This window comes from Pelobates fuscus, chromosome 6 (assembly GCF_036172605.1).
Source record: "Pelobates fuscus isolate aPelFus1 chromosome 6, aPelFus1.pri, whole genome shotgun sequence".
Taxonomy (NCBI): domain Eukaryota; kingdom Metazoa; phylum Chordata; class Amphibia; order Anura; family Pelobatidae; genus Pelobates; species Pelobates fuscus.
The window spans coordinates 224,802,861-224,822,746 of record NC_086322.1 but is presented as its reverse complement, the minus strand read 5'-3'; the positions used below and the strand labels follow the sequence as shown (position 1 = coordinate 224,822,746).

The window sequence follows — 19,886 nt, the reverse complement described above, 5'->3', positions numbered from 1 at the left end:
AGTTTTACACACCGAACCAGCAGCTCCTCCAGCATATTAACAGTTGGCACAGCCGATACCTACTTCCAAGCTGATCTATTTTGCTGAAACTAAACAGCCATTTCTTACAAGAAAAAGCAGAACTTGACATGCACTCAGCATAAGAATATACTAACTGAAGTTAAGCACTCTTTAACACTACATAACGCCCCCATCCAAATATAAATATTTAGTATACACAACAAAAAAAAATATGCATGCCATTCTTGTTCTTCTCCAGTACAGACTTTCTGTGGGTGTTCGATCACAGACTTCTCAAAGAGCTTTATAACTACTTAATGAAACGTATGTACAAGGAAATTGCATGTCTCTTGAGTTTAGTTTCATGAAGCTAAACTACCAGGAAGTTTCAGGACCAGCAGTCTGATTGACAGCCGGGGAGGTTTAACAAAACTCATTTATAAACACGCATTGAAATCGGCATTTTTTTAAAACGAAAAACGAGAACACAATCTTGACAGCAAGCTGGAGTGTTTGTTTAACCAAGCTCCAGTGTGCTCTCAGACATTTATGCTGTGTCTCCAAATAGAACTGTCCTTTCCCTTAAAGAAAGTGGCTCAGTTGTAAAGCTGGTGTCAACTGAATTCTTCATCGAGGTGCAAATATGCAGGAGGAGCTGGTAGTTTTTTTTCCTGATGAAATCCAAGTCTTTGCTGTTATTGCATGCAATACAGAGGGGGAAACTGCTTGCTATGTATACATCCCAGCATGCTTCACTCCATATAAATGAGCGGTTCTGTTTGAGCAAACATGCAGTGGAACAGAAGCATGCACATATTTAAGAGAGTTACAGCCAACAATCTTGTTTATGCAAGGTCGGTATCTTTAAATTGATGTAATGGTCAAGGTCCAGGGCAATGCACTAGTTATTAATAACTGGTGGGAACATACAAAATGATGGGCTACCTATATGAAACTATAAAGGCTCACAAAATAACAAATTGGATTTTCTCATTCCATCAAGTTCAACCTTTACATCTCTAACAATTGTGCTCGATATTCTTTCAAAAAAGAAAGAAGCGGTTATGTTAGAACATGTGGGAAATTAGCTAAGCAAGAAAGCATTTACCTCACATTCACTTTAAAAAGTACATCTGTGCACAATTTAGAGTTCTATTTCTGCCTTTGCACCAGCATGGTACAGATCTTTAAAATAGGCGTATCAGTGACACAAATAACGTTTTAAACGTTACATAGAACAGTAGAAAGTAGATGGCACAGAACTGTAGTGCAAGAAACTAGTATAAAACTTAAAACGATTGTTGCAATTTTACTACACTGCTCGAGACAGAATTCGTAAGCAATAATTGGATTTTAGCAATGCTATTCTATGTATATGTAGGTACTAAGCATGGCACACTAGTGCTACTTTTGTGACAGACAAATTGTATTTTTTACATCTCCCACAATGTGCACACATTTATACATTTTGGCCTACTATCCTGTATCTCATTGAACACTGTAAGGCGTAAGTTGCATGCTCCCACCTCCCCCCAATTCATGCTCAGACCTGTTCTCTGGGATGCAGGCAGCTCACTGGCGGCAGGCAAGGTACCTGTAGTTCCAGGAGGAGGATTTGTATAAGGCGCAGATGCAGGAGGAGCTCCTTGTCCGCCATGCTGGAAGGACGCTCCAGGAGGAGGAGGGGGGAAGGAGGAAGGAGAAGGTGATGGTACAGCAGAGGACTGAGGTTGTCCAGAGTAGGGCGGCTGAGCAGTAGAGTGAGCAGAAGAGGCATAAGGACTACTGTGGTAGGGGGAGGCAGAAGGTATGGTAGCTGGTTGGGGCTGATAGACAGCTGGTCCCCCAGAGCCATAAGAATACTGTTGGGACTGTAGATAAGCTATACAGAATGGAAGAAAACAAACAGTTAGATTTTGGACTTCTAATACATTTTGTTTAGTAGTTTAGCAGCAAACATTTATTCAGAGACATTCTGTTTTAAAAAAACAGTGAGGGTGGTAAATGAATCTAATCAACGGGTTGGCTGGTTATAAACCTTGCGCTTGAATTATCTTAGCACATAGTTGAAAATTTTCATTTTAAAAAGGGACTATTGGTATCTGTTGTCTTGATAATATTTTGGCTTCAACTTTCTAAAAGAAGTGCAAGTGCAGAACGTCAGATTTTACCAAACCACTATTCATGTGGGTTGCACAAAAAAAATAAAAAAAAAATTTGAAAAAAATCTGCACCGAGTACCCATGCGTGACACTTCGGATGTTCAGTACCATTGTGCATTAAAGAACAAATTTTAGAGTTGCGTTTAATTTCCTTTCCATTTCATGGATCCTCTATATTTCAGTGCAGAGCATTCTGGACATCCAAGCAATGCTAGGCCAATCATTTGATCTTATATGAAGCTGATGGAGGTTAGTTAACAGTAATTGCCAATTTCTTGGAGTGCACTCTGATACAGTGATTACCATAGCCTCAATTGTTAATAGACCATGATGATTGTACAACAGCAAATATAGCCAAATACAATTAGCACTTTTACACAGCTTGGGCAGCAACAGCATTATCTTACTTAAAGTTTCACCAAGAATTAGACGAAAAAATTCTACACAGCCCAAAGAAAGATAAATTAATTTTAAAATAATCATAATAAAATAGTCCCAGGTGAATCTTCAATTTGCAGAAGTTATTCTATTTCTTCAAGACAAAGTATGGATGTATATTTTTGTTGTCATACAGTTTGCACAGAGAATCCCAGATGGTGAGCAGCACTATTTAATACGTACGTTGAGGGTATGGTGGCCGAGGTCCCATCTGAGTGTTCATGTTGTAAGAATCTGGTGGTGCAGGTATGGTTTTACCAGGAGCAGATGGATAAGCGGTGCCTGGGATGTTGAAACCTGGAGGAGGGGCAGCATTGTCTCTCTGAAAAGATAAGAAATACACACCCATTAAACCATCACCATTCATAGAATTAAATGTAGCTGAATGATTGGTCTGAGAATTTGGAGTGAGTACCCAAACGCATGTTAAAGAGACACTATAGACACCCAAGACCACTTCAAGGATTTCTGGCAACCCATGTCCTTAACAAACTGCAATAGCCAAAAGATAAAATACACCAGGCATACTGCAGGCAAACAAATACATTTGATATGTTTAGGCCACATATTTGTGATGTGTTTTCTGCCTGTTCAAATCTAGGTATTTTATTTTTTTAAGTTTTCTGCAGCATATTCATACTACCTTAAAGCCACCCATAAATCTCTTCAAGGGTTACATACAAATACAGAACTGTAGGTGACAGGTAAACAGATGGAGGTCCATCTATGGCAATATCACAGACAATGTGAAATCAGAGGAGGCAATTCTCAGCTCTGTGTTCACCACTTTATACACTCTATGTCCCTTTCATGTTTAACCAGATGTACACCTCTTAACAGTAATAGTATCTTATTAATAGCTAGTAATTTTGATCTCAATGGTATCCTAATGAAATTAGTAGATTACAGGTTACAGATTTTTGGTACAATGTTTCTCTTTGCTATGTGCAACTCAACTACCATAGGAAAAAAAACTACTACTACTACTACTACTACTACTACTACTGATTATGTGTACACAAAGGGGTGACTAAAGATAGGACTTACTGAGCTTGTTTAAAAGAACACAAACATGCATTCCTGACCATTTGAGCTCTTTGCAGATGACAGGGTAATGAAATTACATTAAACATGAACTTTTAATAGTAGCAAGAGAAGAAACACTCAGTTGCATAATATGAGTCAAGGCAGATGGCTAGAAAACTGCAAACCTACATCAGTAATGACAGGTTCGCTTTAAAGTTATGATTAGTGAAATAGGTGGAGGAGCGCCTTTCAGCAAACAGATTTACAGGACTTCTAAATTATTCTGCTAATGTGTATTGGTTTTCAATGACAAATAGTAAGTTCCTGGGGAAAAAAAAAGACTAACTTCTATATCAATCTGCATCGAATATAGTAGATTAATTAGTCCTCTGGTTTTAAACCATGCCTAGTAAATATATATCCTGGGTCAAATAACGTAAAAGGCTCTGCTCCTCCCTATTAAAAACAGCCTTTGCTCTAGTATAAAAAGCAAATCTGTAATTGTTTTTGTTATTTTAAACGCAAGTGTAAAAAAATGTCACTAGCATTGCAACAAAGCATTTAATTATAAGCTGGGAGAGAGAAAAAAAAAGGCGCTGACTTCCGCGCCTCCTCTCCAACGTCATAGGGGTCTTGCACAGTTTAATGACAAACTTGTCATAGGGAAGCCTCTGATTGGACTGTTTCATCAGCCAATAGCGCATGTTTGCACTCTGGGCCAGCGAGGGGAGGGTTTTAAAAAAAAAAAAAAATTATTGTTATTACGCAAAATATGCACAGAATTGACATTGGAAAACCGGAACATTACTTTTGCTGGGGGTGCAATTAGCATCCAGCACACAAGTAGAAATATCTCAGGGTGTGCAGTGTTTCAAGCAGAATACTGCACATACCAACTCCTACCACCAAGACTATTTCAAGTCACTGAAATGGTCATTGTGGTTGGAGTAACCCTTTAATAATAAAACCACCTTTGATGATAGTTCTTTACTGTGACTTTTTTGAACAATTTGCTAAGAAGTCTTGAATTAATCCCTTAACCCCTTAAGGACACATGACATGTGTGACATGTCATGATTCCCTTTTATTCCAGAAGTTTGGTCCTTAAGGTGTTAAGGACAGAGGTAATTGTCCATGTTCTAAAGCAAAACAAACCTTGAATTTGATCTATAGCTTTGTTCCGCTGTAATTTAAGGGTTTATCTTCAAGTGCCCCCAAACATATATAGTGCAGCTTCAGAAAAGTAATTCAAAATAAATTAATTCATTTGTCCTGATTTATCGAGTACATAATAAGTCTAGGAATTCAGTTTATGTTTGGTTGTTACAGGTCACAAAATACCAGTCAAACATAATTTCAATGTGGAGCGATTTTAGAATTTGCTATGCATGGTTGTCTTGTAAGCTTAAAAGACGTCACAGAAAAAACTATTACCACACAAAAGTATGTATGTATATATATATATATATATATATATATATATATATATATATATATATATATATAACAAAAACAGCAGTAAATGGGCTGCACTCACGGTCTTGTGTAGAAAAAGTATAAATTTATTCCATAAGTTGTAGAAAAATCGACGTTTCGGTCCACACAGGGACCTTCCTCAGGATCAAATGTCATTTGATCCTGAGGAAGGTCCCTGTGTGGACCGAAACGTCGATTTTTCTACAACTTATGGAATAAATTTATACTTTTTCTACACAAGACCGTGAGTGCAGCCCATTTACTGCTGTTTTTGTTCTATCTACATCCCCATGGGAAATGGCACCCGGCAAGTATCTTTAATACAATTTACTAACTTCAAGCAAGAGTGCATGGAATTTTCTATTTTTTGTATTATATATATATATATATATATATATATATATATATATATATTAGACATCACAGGCTATTTACCGAACATTAATAATAACTGCCAATCTCTGCTTAATATTGGATTTTGAAATTGAAATATAGCTTTTTTTGTTCTGATTGTTAACACACACACAAGATTTTATTTTATGTGTGTTTCCGAAACCTGACATGTGCTACTTTACAATACCCAATATTGTGTTGAGCAACATCTTCTGAGTACAATGATACTTCCAATGTATGACTTTGCCACTATCCTGTGAAGGTACAGCGTCAGAAGAGACCTGACCATTTTAGTTTTTATAGCTGGAATTTGAGAGATGGTTTTGATGGACTTAGGTCTCATTTTGAGGCATTATAACAGTGAAATCTAATATGTGCCACTGAGATCAGACCCCTCCAAATTATGCTCAGCAAGCTTTTCTGAATAAAGGATTACCAACAGCAATGTATGGCTTTGGCACTATCCTATGAAGTTACAGTGCCATATAAGAGACCTGACTCTAAATGAGTTTTTACACTTAGCATTTTGATGGATGATTTGATGGTACTTGTCTACATTTTGGGGCATTGCTGCAGTTTGACACTTAAAAGTACAATATAAATGCATACCATTTGTGAAGGTAGACATCACAGGGTAGGTCATAGTGTATATTTTAAACCTTATTATACAGCTATTTTAGCACCAATTTCTTTAAAGTCTTACGGTATTTTATTTTCACATTTTTTTTAGATGCACATTGCAATTTAGCTGAATATTTAGTTAATTGATATGTGCTACTGTAATAAAAAAAAAACACTAAATTGTGCTCAAATATATCTCCAGAGTACAGAATGACCCACTTAGAATACCCTTGTCAAGTTTTGGGAAAATACAGAGTTGGCTTTATAATCAGCCTATTTTGGTCTTTTTAAAACATAGCAAATTGAAGAGTGGTTTATGATGCATCTTGGGGTATTTTAGTAGCTCACATATTTAAATTACTCCATAAATGCATACTATTTGCAAACGTGGACACCATGGGGACTATCACAGGATATATTTTTAGCTTTAGCGGCACTGTCATGCAGAACTTACCTTTTCCTAATCGCTTCCTCTTCTCTTCCTCTCTCAGGATCTGTGCTTCATTTCTTCCAGTCTGATCTAGTTTTCTTTAAAACATAAGACAAAGTAAGGACTATTTTGTCTTATGTATTTGCCCTACACCTGACCAGCTATGACCAGGGGAGGAACAAAGTGTGCTCCATTTCCTGTGCTCAGAGAAAATTTCCCACAATTCTCACCTTTTCTCCGTGATGCCGCCTTTCACTATTCCCAAACGTCCTGTTATTTAGACAGGATGCTGGAGAAACTTCAGAATTTCGTCCTAAGAGAATGAGAACAGTTTTTTCATTTTCATTTAGGACGACAATCTGTACTTTTAGGTCGTTTCGAAATTTCATTTGAATGAATGAAATTCAGATCCGATTTGTGCTGCAGCTGAATCTTGCAGCCGCTTAGTAGATAGCTCCCTAATAACGTGGAAATTAGGGAGCTATCTACCAAAATGTTGAAAGACCAAGATTGGTCTTTTAGCCAAGTTTACTAATACTAAGTAAAGATGACTTAGGATTAGTAATGAATCCGCCCCTACTCGCTATATCGCCTGTGGCTGCTCACTGTTAAAAATAAAAAATAAAGCCCCCCATAGTGACCCCCCGCCCGTGCCCTGCAAGTGGGAGCTATTCAAATAAACGGGAACATAGGGTCCTCTTGGCCCCCACCCATGAGCGGCGGGTTGGGACTCAAATAAAAATTGGGGGACACACAACTATTGTCCTCACCATCTCCATCCATGAGCGGCGGGTGGGGGCCCTAAATGACAATGGGGGAGGGGGACCCTATGTTCCCCCTGGGCCTATCCCGTAACTGCACATCTATTGTCCTTCTCCCCAACCCCCATAGGCCACACCCATGAGCGACGGGTGAGGGCCCTAAATGACAATGGGGGAGAGGGACCCATTGTCCCCGTCCCCCAGGTGACTTGGGGTCCCCAAGACCTTAGTCACCCCCACCCAAATAAAATAAAGCCCTACCCTACACCCCTCACCCTAAAAATAGTGAGGGTGGAGACAATAAAACCAAATACCTGTAAATAAATGTAAAAATACTTACCTATTTGAGGTCTTTCTAAAACTTTTTTCCAGCACCAAAAAAGGCCAAATAAAAATCAATAATACCCATCAAACTTATAAAATAAAATAAAAAAACCCAAGCGCCCAAAAAAATAAAAATAAAAAAAAAGCAGAAAAAAATAAAAATCGAGACGCTTAAAAAAAGAATCCATCTTTACCCAACAAAGGGCACGGCGCAGACCGACTAGTGGAGCAATTAGATGTAGTGGAGTCAGGCAGGGGGGTTTAAAAAAAATAAATAAAAATGATTTCAGCCATGACAGTGCCGCTTTAAAGGTGCCATTTATTCACCATTTTTTTTTCAAAACTAGGGGTATCAATTGTACACATTGTATTTTTCTGCTTTTGTTTTTTTTTTTTTTTTTTATCCCACTGTAATAAAATCTTAACAATACTCAGCAACATCTCCTGAGGACAGTGATACCCTATTTGTATACCTTTGCAAAGAACAATTGGTGTCTGTGATTTAGGCAATCTACACACACAGTCCAGTTCACAAAATGCCATTAATGTTGACAAATCTTCATTCATTAACTTTGGTAAATTCCCCCCAGCATGAATTTTCTATGGAGGATCTCAAGGGATTGACAGTTATAATCTTGCGCATGCAAGACAGTATAGCAATAATGCAGGTTTTTGGTAAATGAAGTGCCAGGACCTGAAGAAAGAGGATACTGGTCCAGCGAGGAAGAGCTTCAGGTAAGTATAAGTTACCTTTGCTTCACCCTCCAGCTACCACACAAAGTGGACTTTTATTGGCCAAGTGTCTGGAAACAGTGGTTTTAAAACATGTCTAATGCTGCGATTTTATATAAAAAGGTTATTGAGCTACATTAGACTATTTATAGCTTGGACATGCATGCTCCAAGAGCACCCAAAAATTATATTTAAGTAAAATGCCAAAATGAATAAATAAAACAAACGTCAAGAGCAAAAGTTATAACAAGGGAATAAAGAAGCAAATCCATTCAGGATTGCAATAGAATACCTGAGTATCAAAGATGGAGGCAGCAGGTGTGCAGCTTGTAAGGGCAGTAGGGATTTTGTTACTCCAGGAAGTGACAGTAGGGGCAATCCTAGCCTGAATCGAACAAAGAAATAACAATCACCGGAAAAACTGAGATAAGAAAGAAAGTGCCCCTCAGAGTAACACCTGCTTTGGAGGGTATGTGCATGCTTTTTTTTTTTTGTCTCGGGTCCATATGTAAAGAACCCATAACATGCCAAAAATACCACTGTTCTTTGAAATAAATAAATAAAAAGTAAATCACAAAAATGTTCAGGCGCAGGAGTAAATAGCTGGTTAGCAAGTTGGCACAGATACTTACCTACTAGAACAGCCTTCGTAGAGAATTTGGAAGAGAGTGATCAAAACATCCTTCTATAACTATATCACAGTAAAGCAGATCAAACAACATGTTTTTTGCTATATTAAAACAAAGTTGAATTTCAGGCTAAATAAAATTACATCACAAAAAGTAGAAAACATCAAAGGTTTTAAGCTCCTGTTCATGGAAAATACTAAATTATTGTATAAAAGCAAACTGATTGTGTTAGCATAATGTCATGTTTCTCAATTGATGAGGATACTCATTCACATATCCACAATTGATTCTTAGTGTTCGCTCCATAACACATTTGTATGACATGTGAAGGTGAATTGTGCTAGTCTGCATACCTGTGCATAGTACTGGGAATCGGGGCCGGTTTGCATTCGAGTTGGTGCTCGCTGTTGTCCTGCTGCTGCTGTTCCTCCTCTGGTAGTAACACCACCAGCAGATGGAGATATTCCATCAACTCCCTGTGCCCTAGAGAGCCTATCCCGTAACTGCACAATGTTCAGCTAGCAGAAACAAAAAACAATCCGAAAACCTATTACTGTACAGAATTCCTAGTAATTATAAAAAAAATAAAAAACATATAAATTTAAATGTATTTATAATTTTTTTAAATTTAACTTTAAACTGAACATAAAAATTAAAGAGAAATATAATTTATCAATTATATAACTGAAATATTAAAATAAATAAAAATAAATATTTAACAGTACAACACTCTGGACATTTAGAATATTAAATAATTTAATAAAGTTACACAATCTAATAATAAGTATGCTTTCATTACACATCACTGTAATAAGCACTGGATTCTGGATTGCTGCGTGACAACGTGTAATTTGGCATATTTGTCATTCTTGGCGATCAGTCCATATTTTTTTTATTTCCTTTTGAAATGACATAGTGATCCACTGTTCTTTGTATTTTGTTCACACTAAGAAGTCCTATCCATAGAGCCTTTACAAACATTGTATATAAATATCCAATTCATTTCTTGCTTTTTATAAACAGTCTGAAGCAGCTAGTTTGCTAATTAAAAAGTAGTGTCGTTTCTGAAAGTCTGCATTTATAAATGAATACAAAAATACAGATTTTCCTTACTTGATTGGTGTTGGTGGGTAAAAACGCCAAAGCAGCGGCAAGGCTTCCCTGAGCAGCCAACAGATTTGCATACTGACTCATCTTCCCTGCCAGAAGGGTCCCTACATCATGTGTTTCCACAGCCTGCGTGACTTGCACTGCTTTACGAAGGATGACCACTTTTTCTATGAGATCCTAATAAAGTGCAAAGGAATAATAAGTACAGTTTGCAATGGACCCGCAGTCTGCATACATATTTGTTATTCATTTGTGCTCTGAGCAATTTGGGTTTTGTCTTTTTGCTGTAACTGCAGAGAGTTTTCTACAGAGTATTAAAATGGATAAATGCCGGAAGAAAGTCTAGTGCATGAGAACTCTAGATTCCCAGACTGAATATACGAAATACAGTAAACCAGAAAAAGTAGCAAGTTGGTGAGCTTTGATCCACGGAAGACAAAATGCCAATTTATGCAAGAGATTGACAGCTGGGTTCTCAAGCAATGAGTATGTGTTTTCTTTGAAATATTCTGTCTATAGCTTTACTTTACTACAGTAATTTAAGCAAAAGAGTACACCTATTGTTAAAAATTCACTAATATGTACATTAACCCAATTTAGTAGAACTACATTTTGCCATCATTTAGGGACCAGTTCTTCCAGAAGCACTGCAGGAGCTGCTAGGCACAAAGGTAATCGTCTGAAATGCATTTAAGGGGCATCCCAAGAGGCCACAGGTACTCTTCCAAAAAAAAAATTCTGCCAAATTGTTTTAAAGCAATTTTACAAAAGGTGGACTCCCATAATGAACCCCTTTCCAAGGATATGGATAATGTGTAAATTACTTTTTTTTTTTTTTTTTTTAACATATTTAATAGCTACTAGGAAAGTGAGTCTTTTTGTTATGCCCCCAAACAATGACATTTTAAAGGATCACTATAGGGTCAGGAACACAAACATGTATTCCTGACCCTATAGTGTTAAACCCACCATTTAGGGGTTCATTGAATCAATGCATCTCTATGAGGAAAATTCAGCGTCCGTAGGGTACTGTGCAGCCTTGAGCAAGGAAGCCTCCTTCCTTGCTCAAGGCTGCACAGTACCCATCCAGTAGCCATCTGAGGAGTCCCTATGGGCAATGTAAACACGGTCTTTTCTTTGAAAAGGCAGTGTTTACATTAAAATGCCTGAAGGGAGCTATTATACTCACCAGAACAACTAAATTAAGCTGTAGTTGTTCTGGTGACTATAGTGTCCATTTAAGAAAAATATTAAATTTTAGAGCTAAAATTCTAAAGTGGAGCAATCACAATGGAAAACACTAGAACATTCTAGCTCATTTATCAACTTTTTAGATCATTCCCCATAATTGTTCTTCTTACAGTGAGCACAAACTGACCTGTAAGGATAGAGGACTTGTGCCATCTTGAGCTTTGGTCCAGCAAGCTACCAGTTTTTCTACATTCCCTGCACAAATATAGCACAGACAGGCCTGTGCCTGAAGAGGGACATCCCCTTCTTTCTCCAGTCTTGAGCCCAAGAGATCTGAAAGGTAAAGAAAAATCACTTCGCTACAAGTTCTGATGAAAGACAAGATAAAACTTTTTTTAAACTAGTGTAATATCACAAAATGACTAATAATCTAAAAAAATTAAATATCAGAATATATGTAATGTATGTATCACTAAATGTGAAAAAAACACTGCATGTTAACAAATTAACCATGTTAAAAAATGTCAGTGGAAAAACAAAAATAAAAAAAAAAAACGACAAACTAGAAAATCTGTGTAAAGATCTTAAAAATGCAGGGTATATTTCTACATTTTACAATGGAATATGCACTCGTGCAATGCATTCTGTGATTGCACATTAAAGGAAAACTCCAGACACAAAACATTTCAGCTGGGTGTCCGGAGTTTGTCACATGTGCGACAGTTTGTAAAAGTGACAATTTCTATAGAGATTGTCACTTTTAGAATTGGGGACAGAAATTCCTTTCTGGCTAAGTGACTGTATGGTGAATTTATTGTTACGGATTCAAAATCTATGGTGGGGAAAGAAGAGAAGGGTTGCAAAGTCCACAGATTTTGCAAGCTGATTTTTTCATAATCCCCTCGAAGAAAGTTATCAGCCAAAATGCATGCATGTTTTTTTTAAGGTACGTCTACAAAATTGTTTTAAAAGGTTTTTTTTTTTTTTAAATGTTAGTACAAAGTATGGCCAGCTATCCATTATGTAATGAATAGGAACCTTAAAAAAAAAAAATCATTTTACAGCTAACGTTTACACTAACTTAGTAATGCATGGATTTGAAGCATCACAGACCACCACCTTGCAGGATCTCATATCTGCACAAATATATCCAACTGCAAAGAAACAATTGAACCGGACAGTATATTGAATACATACTGCATAAAGATGCAAATTCTTCGGGCTTTGCGTAAGTCAATACAGCAGCAAGAGCTTCCCGCCAATTGTGAAGATCACATGATTGAACAATTTCATTCCAGTTCTTGGTCACAACAGCAGTGATCAGCTGGGAGAGAGAGAGGGAAAAAAAGAAAAGACTATAGGTCAAACAATCAGGGTGGAAGGAGGAGAAGGTTGGGATTATATTTTTAAAAAGTCAAATCATAGAGAATAAATTGTATTTTGCAGCATCCTCATTGTATTTAACAATGATAAAGAACAAAACAAGCACCAAAGAAATACTACCGTTTGCTGTAGTAGTTATGGTGTGGAGGTGCCCTGGAGTCCAAATTGTAAGTAGTCAAACAGTTTTGCAGGGTTTCTCTCATTGGCTGAGAGTGCTCTGCTGACACTCTCAGCCAATAAGCCAGCCTTACACTGCAAGCTCTTCAACAGGAGCTTCCATCTATCACCTCCTCCTGCAGGGAAGTGGTGCCTGGCAGATGCCCAGGTAAGAATTCCAACCGTGCTTAACTAATTTGGATGCTTACAATGGGAGATGTTAGGTTATTCCTTGCACTACAACAGCATTCTACATAACAGTTGTTCTTGAACTCCATCAAAATGTGTTAGTGCCAAGGGTTTATCTGCAAAGCAATATTTGCTTGAAATTAGATTATATTTTCTTCACAATAAGCAGAGCTCTCAACTTGCATCATGTATGCTGGAGACCATGTAAAAAAAGGAAATCTAAATTATTCACATCCTCATGTGCTTTGGAGCCAAGGTGATTTGTACACTGCAACAAATATGTTGTCTACTTATCTATTCATATTATACATACCCTGGTTATTTTGCTCTTTGACTTGGCAAAGTACTTTGTTTGCGTCCTTGCCAACAGGTCTGGCCCACCGGCTATGGCCAATATTATTGCATCGGCCATGCGGTTATCATGTAAACAGAGATCAACGGCGCTTTCAAAGTTACCAGTCAGGAGGGCCTGAGTGATCAGTCCGTCAACATCTACAGAGACAAAAGATAGTGACATGAGCACCTTAACTTCAAACTGTTGGAGATTTGGTTGATGTAAACATCCTGTAATATTTTGAAAAATATTAGATTGATAATTATTTTAAATATTATGATTTTTTGACATTGAAATATTCTGAAAATATTTGAAAAGTTTATCCAACAGCCTAAAATTGAAAGGCAATATTGATGGAGATAAACAGTTGCACTGAATCGTAGCTTTAAGTATGCCAAAGTATTGACCTAAGATGGCTGGGAAAAAAACAAACCCAAAACAGCACTTTCCTCACAACACAAAATACATTAAGCGATAAAACAAAATTGTAAGTGATCACCAGAATTCATGAGGGAACAGTATTTTTTTTTTAGTGCTTTTAGAAGTATTTTTATTGTATGTGTATGACATAGTCATGCATTCGGCTGTTCATCTTAGTCTACAAATTATTACAGTGTGTCTCTCAAGCTTTGAACATGCAAGAAATATTCAAGACCAGCTCTAGTGATCCATCATTAAATCAGATTAAGGAGTGACAATATGCCTTTGTCTGAGCCTACCTGAAAGGATTGTTATTGGATTTAGAACGGAGCAGCTCAGTTTAGGTTCATGGTGAGCACAACTATTAGCTGTACATTGTTTGGGTTCTGTCATAGAATAGAGTAATTTAAGAGAATGCGGAGTTTGCTTATAGATCTGGCAATCAAAGGTAAATAAAAATGTGCTAGGAGAATATTCAAATGTGTTATATATAAAGGATTTAACCCCTTTCTGTACGTAAAGTACAGATTTCTATGCATTAAAATATCAAGCAAAGTGCACTTGTAGTCCAATATAACAATAATATAATATAGTACAATGTCAAGTGAATAATTTGCATTACATATACAACATCTGATAAACCACAACTGATTATCACAGTAGTCATAGCTCGCCATAGCAAAAAGTTGCCAAAACACTGGTGTAGTGTTTGTTTCAAATTCTTGCAGAACCAGACAAACAAGCATTAGTTTTGATGAAATAACACAAATAAATAGTGCTGAAACAAGGAGAAAAATTAAGAAAAAATCCCCACAAAGTAGGAAGTATAAAAGGTGGCATTACCTCCACTCACGGATATGTTAAATGTTTCACCAGTCCAAACATTGTCAGAACGGTCTTCTTTGTCCTCGCTTGAAATCTAATACATAATGTGATAAGAAAATACACCACGGTAATCAGCAACGTGTTGTCAATTAGAATAATCTGAGAGCCACTTAGTTACATTAGCAATCAGCAAAAGCAAGCAAATTTGCTTTGAGAAAGTGTGTTAACTGTTCTCTCTTAATTAATTTGAACACACAGGAACCACTGTATCTCAAAGGACACATAGGCAAAAGACTGGCCAAGCCATTTCTATTTCTTCTCTTTTAGAATACGTGTTTTTTGTTTTTTTCTTGTTTTGTTTATTATACAGAAATAGTCTATTCTACATTCCTGCAAATTGAGCAAGAGAATAGTAATAATCCTGGGAAGGAAATATGTACATTTTCAATTAAAGGGGAAATGTTACTTCCCTGGAAATTACACCAGCAAATTGTTTTTTAAACTCTAAATAAGGAGAAATAGAAAAAAGGGTTAATTTTCTTTCATAATTAATGTCCTCTTTTTATGCTTTCTCTAGACTGGCTGCTAGGTGCATAGGAGACAGCTTGTAACAATGACAGACAGGGAGCTACGATGGAGGCAAACAGTTTGTGGATAAAGAGATGAGGATTTCTACATTTACCGTAATTTTATTGTTTATATCTCACAAATACATATTTGTTAAACATTTGGGGATAGGTAAACTGGGCTTATATGGGTTCATGCTTCCATGTAAATTTTAGATTATATATGGGGAAGAAAATGTTATTTTATGTTGGGCTAATACATTATTTTGCTCCCTATACATTCAAAGAATCAGTACTCTTCGTTCCTTTTCAGAGAACATAAAAAATTGGATGTCCCTGTACTCCCAACAAACACTAGGAGATAACATATCTGTTGGCAAGTATCACAACGTCCACTAGTCTGGTATCCCATTGTGGATCTATATTTTGTGCTGGTCATGCTGCAAGCAATGGTGAAAGCATCAAAGAGATCATCAAGGAAGTTCAAAAGGCACACAGAATAAGGAAAGAATAGAGAAAAAAAATACCTCCCCCAAGATCTGGTCTTCTGTAGGTGGGCTTTCTTCCTCATCACTTTCAAGAGCTTGGTCAGGTTGTTTCACAGCCTTTTATGTTATTTGTTGTTTTTTTTTTTTGTATTAAAGATGATAAAATAGTATTGAAGAATTAAAGAATGGAAAAAAAAAGGGAAAAGACAGCCTTGATTAAAGGAACAGTACAGATTAAATGAAATACAAGACACAGGGAAGTAAAAAGAAACAAGCTTCCCCCATAGAAATACAGCACATGCAATTTTAGATGTTTTATCAACGTGTATAACGGTTTACATATATAATGACACATTATAGAGCATGCAATCACACAGGATAATAATCTATAGAGGCCTTTAGAGAGTCCCTTTCCACTTAAAAATGTTTGTAACATTAAACATACCTACACTACGTGACATGCAATGTATTGTTTTTCCAAACAGTGGAATAGTTTTAGAGCTTCTAGCTTTCAGATTAGCAGCACTTAGAAAATTAAAAAATAAAACAAAAACAGTAAAACAGGAATAAATAATGTATATCACAAAGCTTACCCAATAAGGCAAGCATGTCACACTCGCGGGCCAAAATGGACATCTTTGCGGCCCAGCGAGCCGCAAGTACATGCTGGTGTTTTAGCAGAGTAGGCACCTGCTTTCCCCATATTGCAGGTGCCTATTTTTCTAAAACTTACCCGTCCGGGGAGGAAGGGACGGTGGATGCAGCGTGGGAGCTCAGTGTTCCTGCTCCTCACTGCTCCCTCACGCGTGCCGTCTGTAGCAAAGCTGGGCGCCGGAATAGGACGTCATTACTAAAAAGGCAGCGGGAGCAGTGAGGAGCAGATAGAAGGACCCCAGGGAGATGCCCCACATCGGCTCCAAAAGGTATGGAGCAATAAAGAAAAGTATGTGTGTGCAACAATGTGTAAGTGCGTGTCTGTGTGTGAGCGTGTGTGTGTTAGTGAGCATGTGTGTGTCTGTCTGTGTGTCTGTCAGTGAGCGTGTGTGTGTCTGTCAGTGAGCGTGTGTGTGTGTGTGTGTGTCTGTGAGCGTGTGTCTGTCAGTAAGCATGTGTGTGTGTGTCTGTTAGTGTGTGTCTGTCCGTCAGTGAATATGTGTGTGTCAGTGGGAGGATCAGATGTGGTAGAGGGGGGTGACTGGGTTTTTTTTTTATACTGTACTTTTTAAAGTAAACCTATGTTTCTATGAAAATTTAAGGTATTCTTTTTTTTTTTTTGCTGCCCACATAAACTTAAACCTTGTTTATGTGGCCCGTGCCAGACTGAGTTTGACATGCTTGCAATAAGGTAAGAAGGTGTTAATGAGAAACTTGCACTTTACAAAATAAAGACTAAAAATAAAAGCAAAAGAAAAAAAAAAGAAAACACAAACTACAATGGTACGGGTAAGACAGATTCAAATACCTGAATGCTTGTGCAGCAGATTATATCATTTTTGTTTTATATAAATATACTAGTAACGGAATTGGTGTTAAAGGGACAATTTGGAGGTGGAGGTTGTGAATGAACGTTAGGTGCTGGTTGTATAAAGATAATTAATTTTATTTTTTTATTTTAAAGAAAAAAAAAAAGTTTCCCAGAGTTTCCAGCCAATAGCTTAATTATATGAAAATAATCTTTTTAGTACCACAGCCCTAACAATGATTGTTTTTGTGCCCAAAAAAAATCATTACTCTGAGTGTTTCAAAGTAAACCTAGCACAAATAAGCATTAATGATAATCTGTATTCGGTCTAAATTATTACAGCATAATAAAATATTTGCACTTTTTCTTTTTTGGGGGGGGGGGGGGGGGGGCAGTCATTTAACCTTCCTACATATTTTCGGCACCAATTATTATAAAAAGAAATGTAATCACGACTCGATCCCACCTCTGACATTATATCGTAATCAGAGAGTATATATAAAAAATAAAAAACATGAGCATATATTCCTATGGTGAGTTGAGAGGTGAAGTGCATGCTGGTTAATATGATTCATGTACAAGGGTAAGGAAATATGTAAGTGGAAATGCATAACTAAAACAGACAGTTTTTCATGCTCCACAAACTAGTGTAATGTGGCAGAAGGCTTTTCCAGCTCGTTGGGCTCACCTCGTGTGTTCCATCTGTAAGAGCTCCATTGCTCAAAGCTGATGCAATCTGGAATTTAATTTAATAATTACTCTTAAAGCAGATTTTGTTATTCTGAAACACAAAATTAATGACAGAAAACACTTTTTTTTTCACATTTACAATACTCTGTTTGCATCACAAATTTGCAGAGTTTTGAAATACAGTGATACAAATAATCAAATGAGTAAATCTTCAATGAAAACAGTGTGCAAGATGCTTGTTTCTGTTGGAACGCATAAAACCAATAAAGCTGGGGGGGCAGAGCTAGTTTTCTACCAAGATGGCCGCATGTGCATCACAAAATCGCCTGATTTAAAGCACCCCAAAAGGCACAAATAACCCACCGACAACTAGGAAGCATCTCACCCATGATGGGGCGAAAATAATAATTAAAAAAATAAATAAAATAAAAAAACGCAGGCGAATCGGCCAAGTTATTCCGCAGATATTGGTGACCTACTACGGAGACCGTAAGGAGGGGATAGACCTAATATGGAGGCGGACCTTGCTGACTTTTCCGACGAGTCAGAGGATTACCCCATTCAAACCATCGAAGACTTGGACTACTGTGATCCACCCAAACTCAGCAGAAATAGCACATGTCACAGATGATGTCAGGGTGGTTTACTACATGCCTGGAGGCTGTGGTGCAGACTACAACCATGCAAAAGAAAAAAAAATGTTGGCTGAAAAAATGTTTCTGAATGCGACCAGGAGGAAATACCCATAGCATTTTGAGGACATGGATCTCACTTTCTTCACAGACCTCTCACGCGCAACCTTGCTATGGAGGAAATCTCTCCAATCTCTGACAGCCGCCCTGACTACTAAGGGCATCAAGTACCACTGGGGTTCGCCCTGCCTGCTCCTCATTCAGCACCAGAATACAGAACAATGGGGATATAGGACACTTCGGAGATTGAAGTCACCCTTGCAGCGCTGGGTCTAGAAAACATCAACCCACCCGCAACCATGATCTGGGATCCTGCTAATGTCATCCCTTTTGTTCCAGCAACGAAGACGGCGGTTACCTGACTCTCATAATTTCTACCTTTTCTTTTTATATATACTCTTTTACTGTTGAACCAATACTATGTTTTCAGTTTATTTTATTGTTTGTGTACACCAATAGCCTAGCCTACCATGCCCACAGTACCAACCGTACCGAAGAGCCCTGAAAGGGCCGAAAACTGGAAGGCCTGGCCATGCTAGCTCCTAAGTTGAAACACCCTCCCCCCCCGCCCAGCTCCAATCTCATGGCTCACTACCGATTTACAAACAGTGGAGCTGTATCTACTCATCTGTTATGTAATCCCAATTACCAGCCAACTCTTTTTAAATATCTTCAGTGAATCCTGTGTTATATCTAGATAACCATAATGATCATCAGTATCCCAAAAGCCCTAGACACAGCTGTAATCTGTGTTGTAATATTGTTCAAATGTATACTTTGTGTCGAACTTGATGTGTTAACTCAAACCTGATTGTGCAAAAATTAAAGAAGTTAAAAACAAAAACAAAAAAAGAATGGGCACAAGATAAAGTTTACCTTTGCAACCAGTTCCTGCTTTTTGAATCCAAGCAATTCAAGATATTTCCCACGAGAGTCATCTTCAAAATTAACCTAAAATGAAAGAATACAAACAGCACAATTATATAAATATGCCGGTATCAAAACAGGTCTCAAGATAATTTTTCTTCCCAATAATCTACAATTTCAATCGTTCAACAGAACTTTCACTTCCTGCACTAGATTCGCTCAATCTCGGCACAGGATGGAAATGTATGAAAAAATATCACTATAAGACATTATGATATTTTTTTCAGTACCTTTGCTGATTGCATTATATGTTACTACCCCAAAGCAAACTTTCATGATGTGTTATTTTTTTGGTTTTTTTTCGACTGGCTGCTCACGGTTTAGTAGACATGCCCCTACTTGCAGCATAGCGAGTAGGGGCATTCGGAGATTTTAATCTACCTTATGATATTATGGGGGTCATATTGACCCCCATACAGTGAGAGAGGACATGGGGGGCTTAGGAAGCGGCGGGGAGCACT

The 19,886-nt window shown here is 37.5% G+C and overlaps 1 protein-coding gene across 8 annotated transcripts in view; it reads right to left on the bottom strand.

Annotated features, from left to right (window-relative positions):
- The window catches only part of SEC31A (SEC31 homolog A, COPII coat complex component), a 61,929-nt gene that overhangs the window by 14,349 nt on the left and 27,694 nt on the right, over positions 1-19,886 (bottom strand). For 4 of the 8 annotated variants that reach the window (XM_063458784.1, XM_063458785.1, XM_063458786.1 and 1 more), the window contains exons 12-23: positions 19,375-19,449; positions 17,805-17,852; positions 15,694-15,771; positions 14,619-14,694; positions 13,335-13,513; positions 12,491-12,617; positions 11,481-11,626; positions 10,106-10,279; positions 9,346-9,510; positions 8,656-8,748; positions 2,784-2,922; positions 1,550-1,882 (exon numbers count right to left, since the gene is read on the bottom strand). In XM_063458784.1, coding sequence (XP_063314854.1) covers positions 1,550-1,882; positions 2,784-2,922; positions 8,656-8,748; positions 9,346-9,510; positions 10,106-10,279; positions 11,481-11,626; positions 12,491-12,617; positions 13,335-13,513; positions 14,619-14,694; positions 15,694-15,771; positions 17,805-17,852; positions 19,375-19,449 — 1,633 coding nt within the window. The remainder of the gene's footprint in view (positions 1-1,549; positions 1,883-2,783; positions 2,923-8,655; positions 8,749-9,345; positions 9,511-10,105; positions 10,280-11,480; positions 11,627-12,490; positions 12,618-13,334; positions 13,514-14,618; positions 14,695-15,693; positions 15,772-17,804; positions 17,853-19,374; positions 19,450-19,886) is intronic. The other 4 variants (XM_063458789.1, XM_063458790.1, XM_063458791.1 and 1 more) reach the window with 2 other exon arrangements.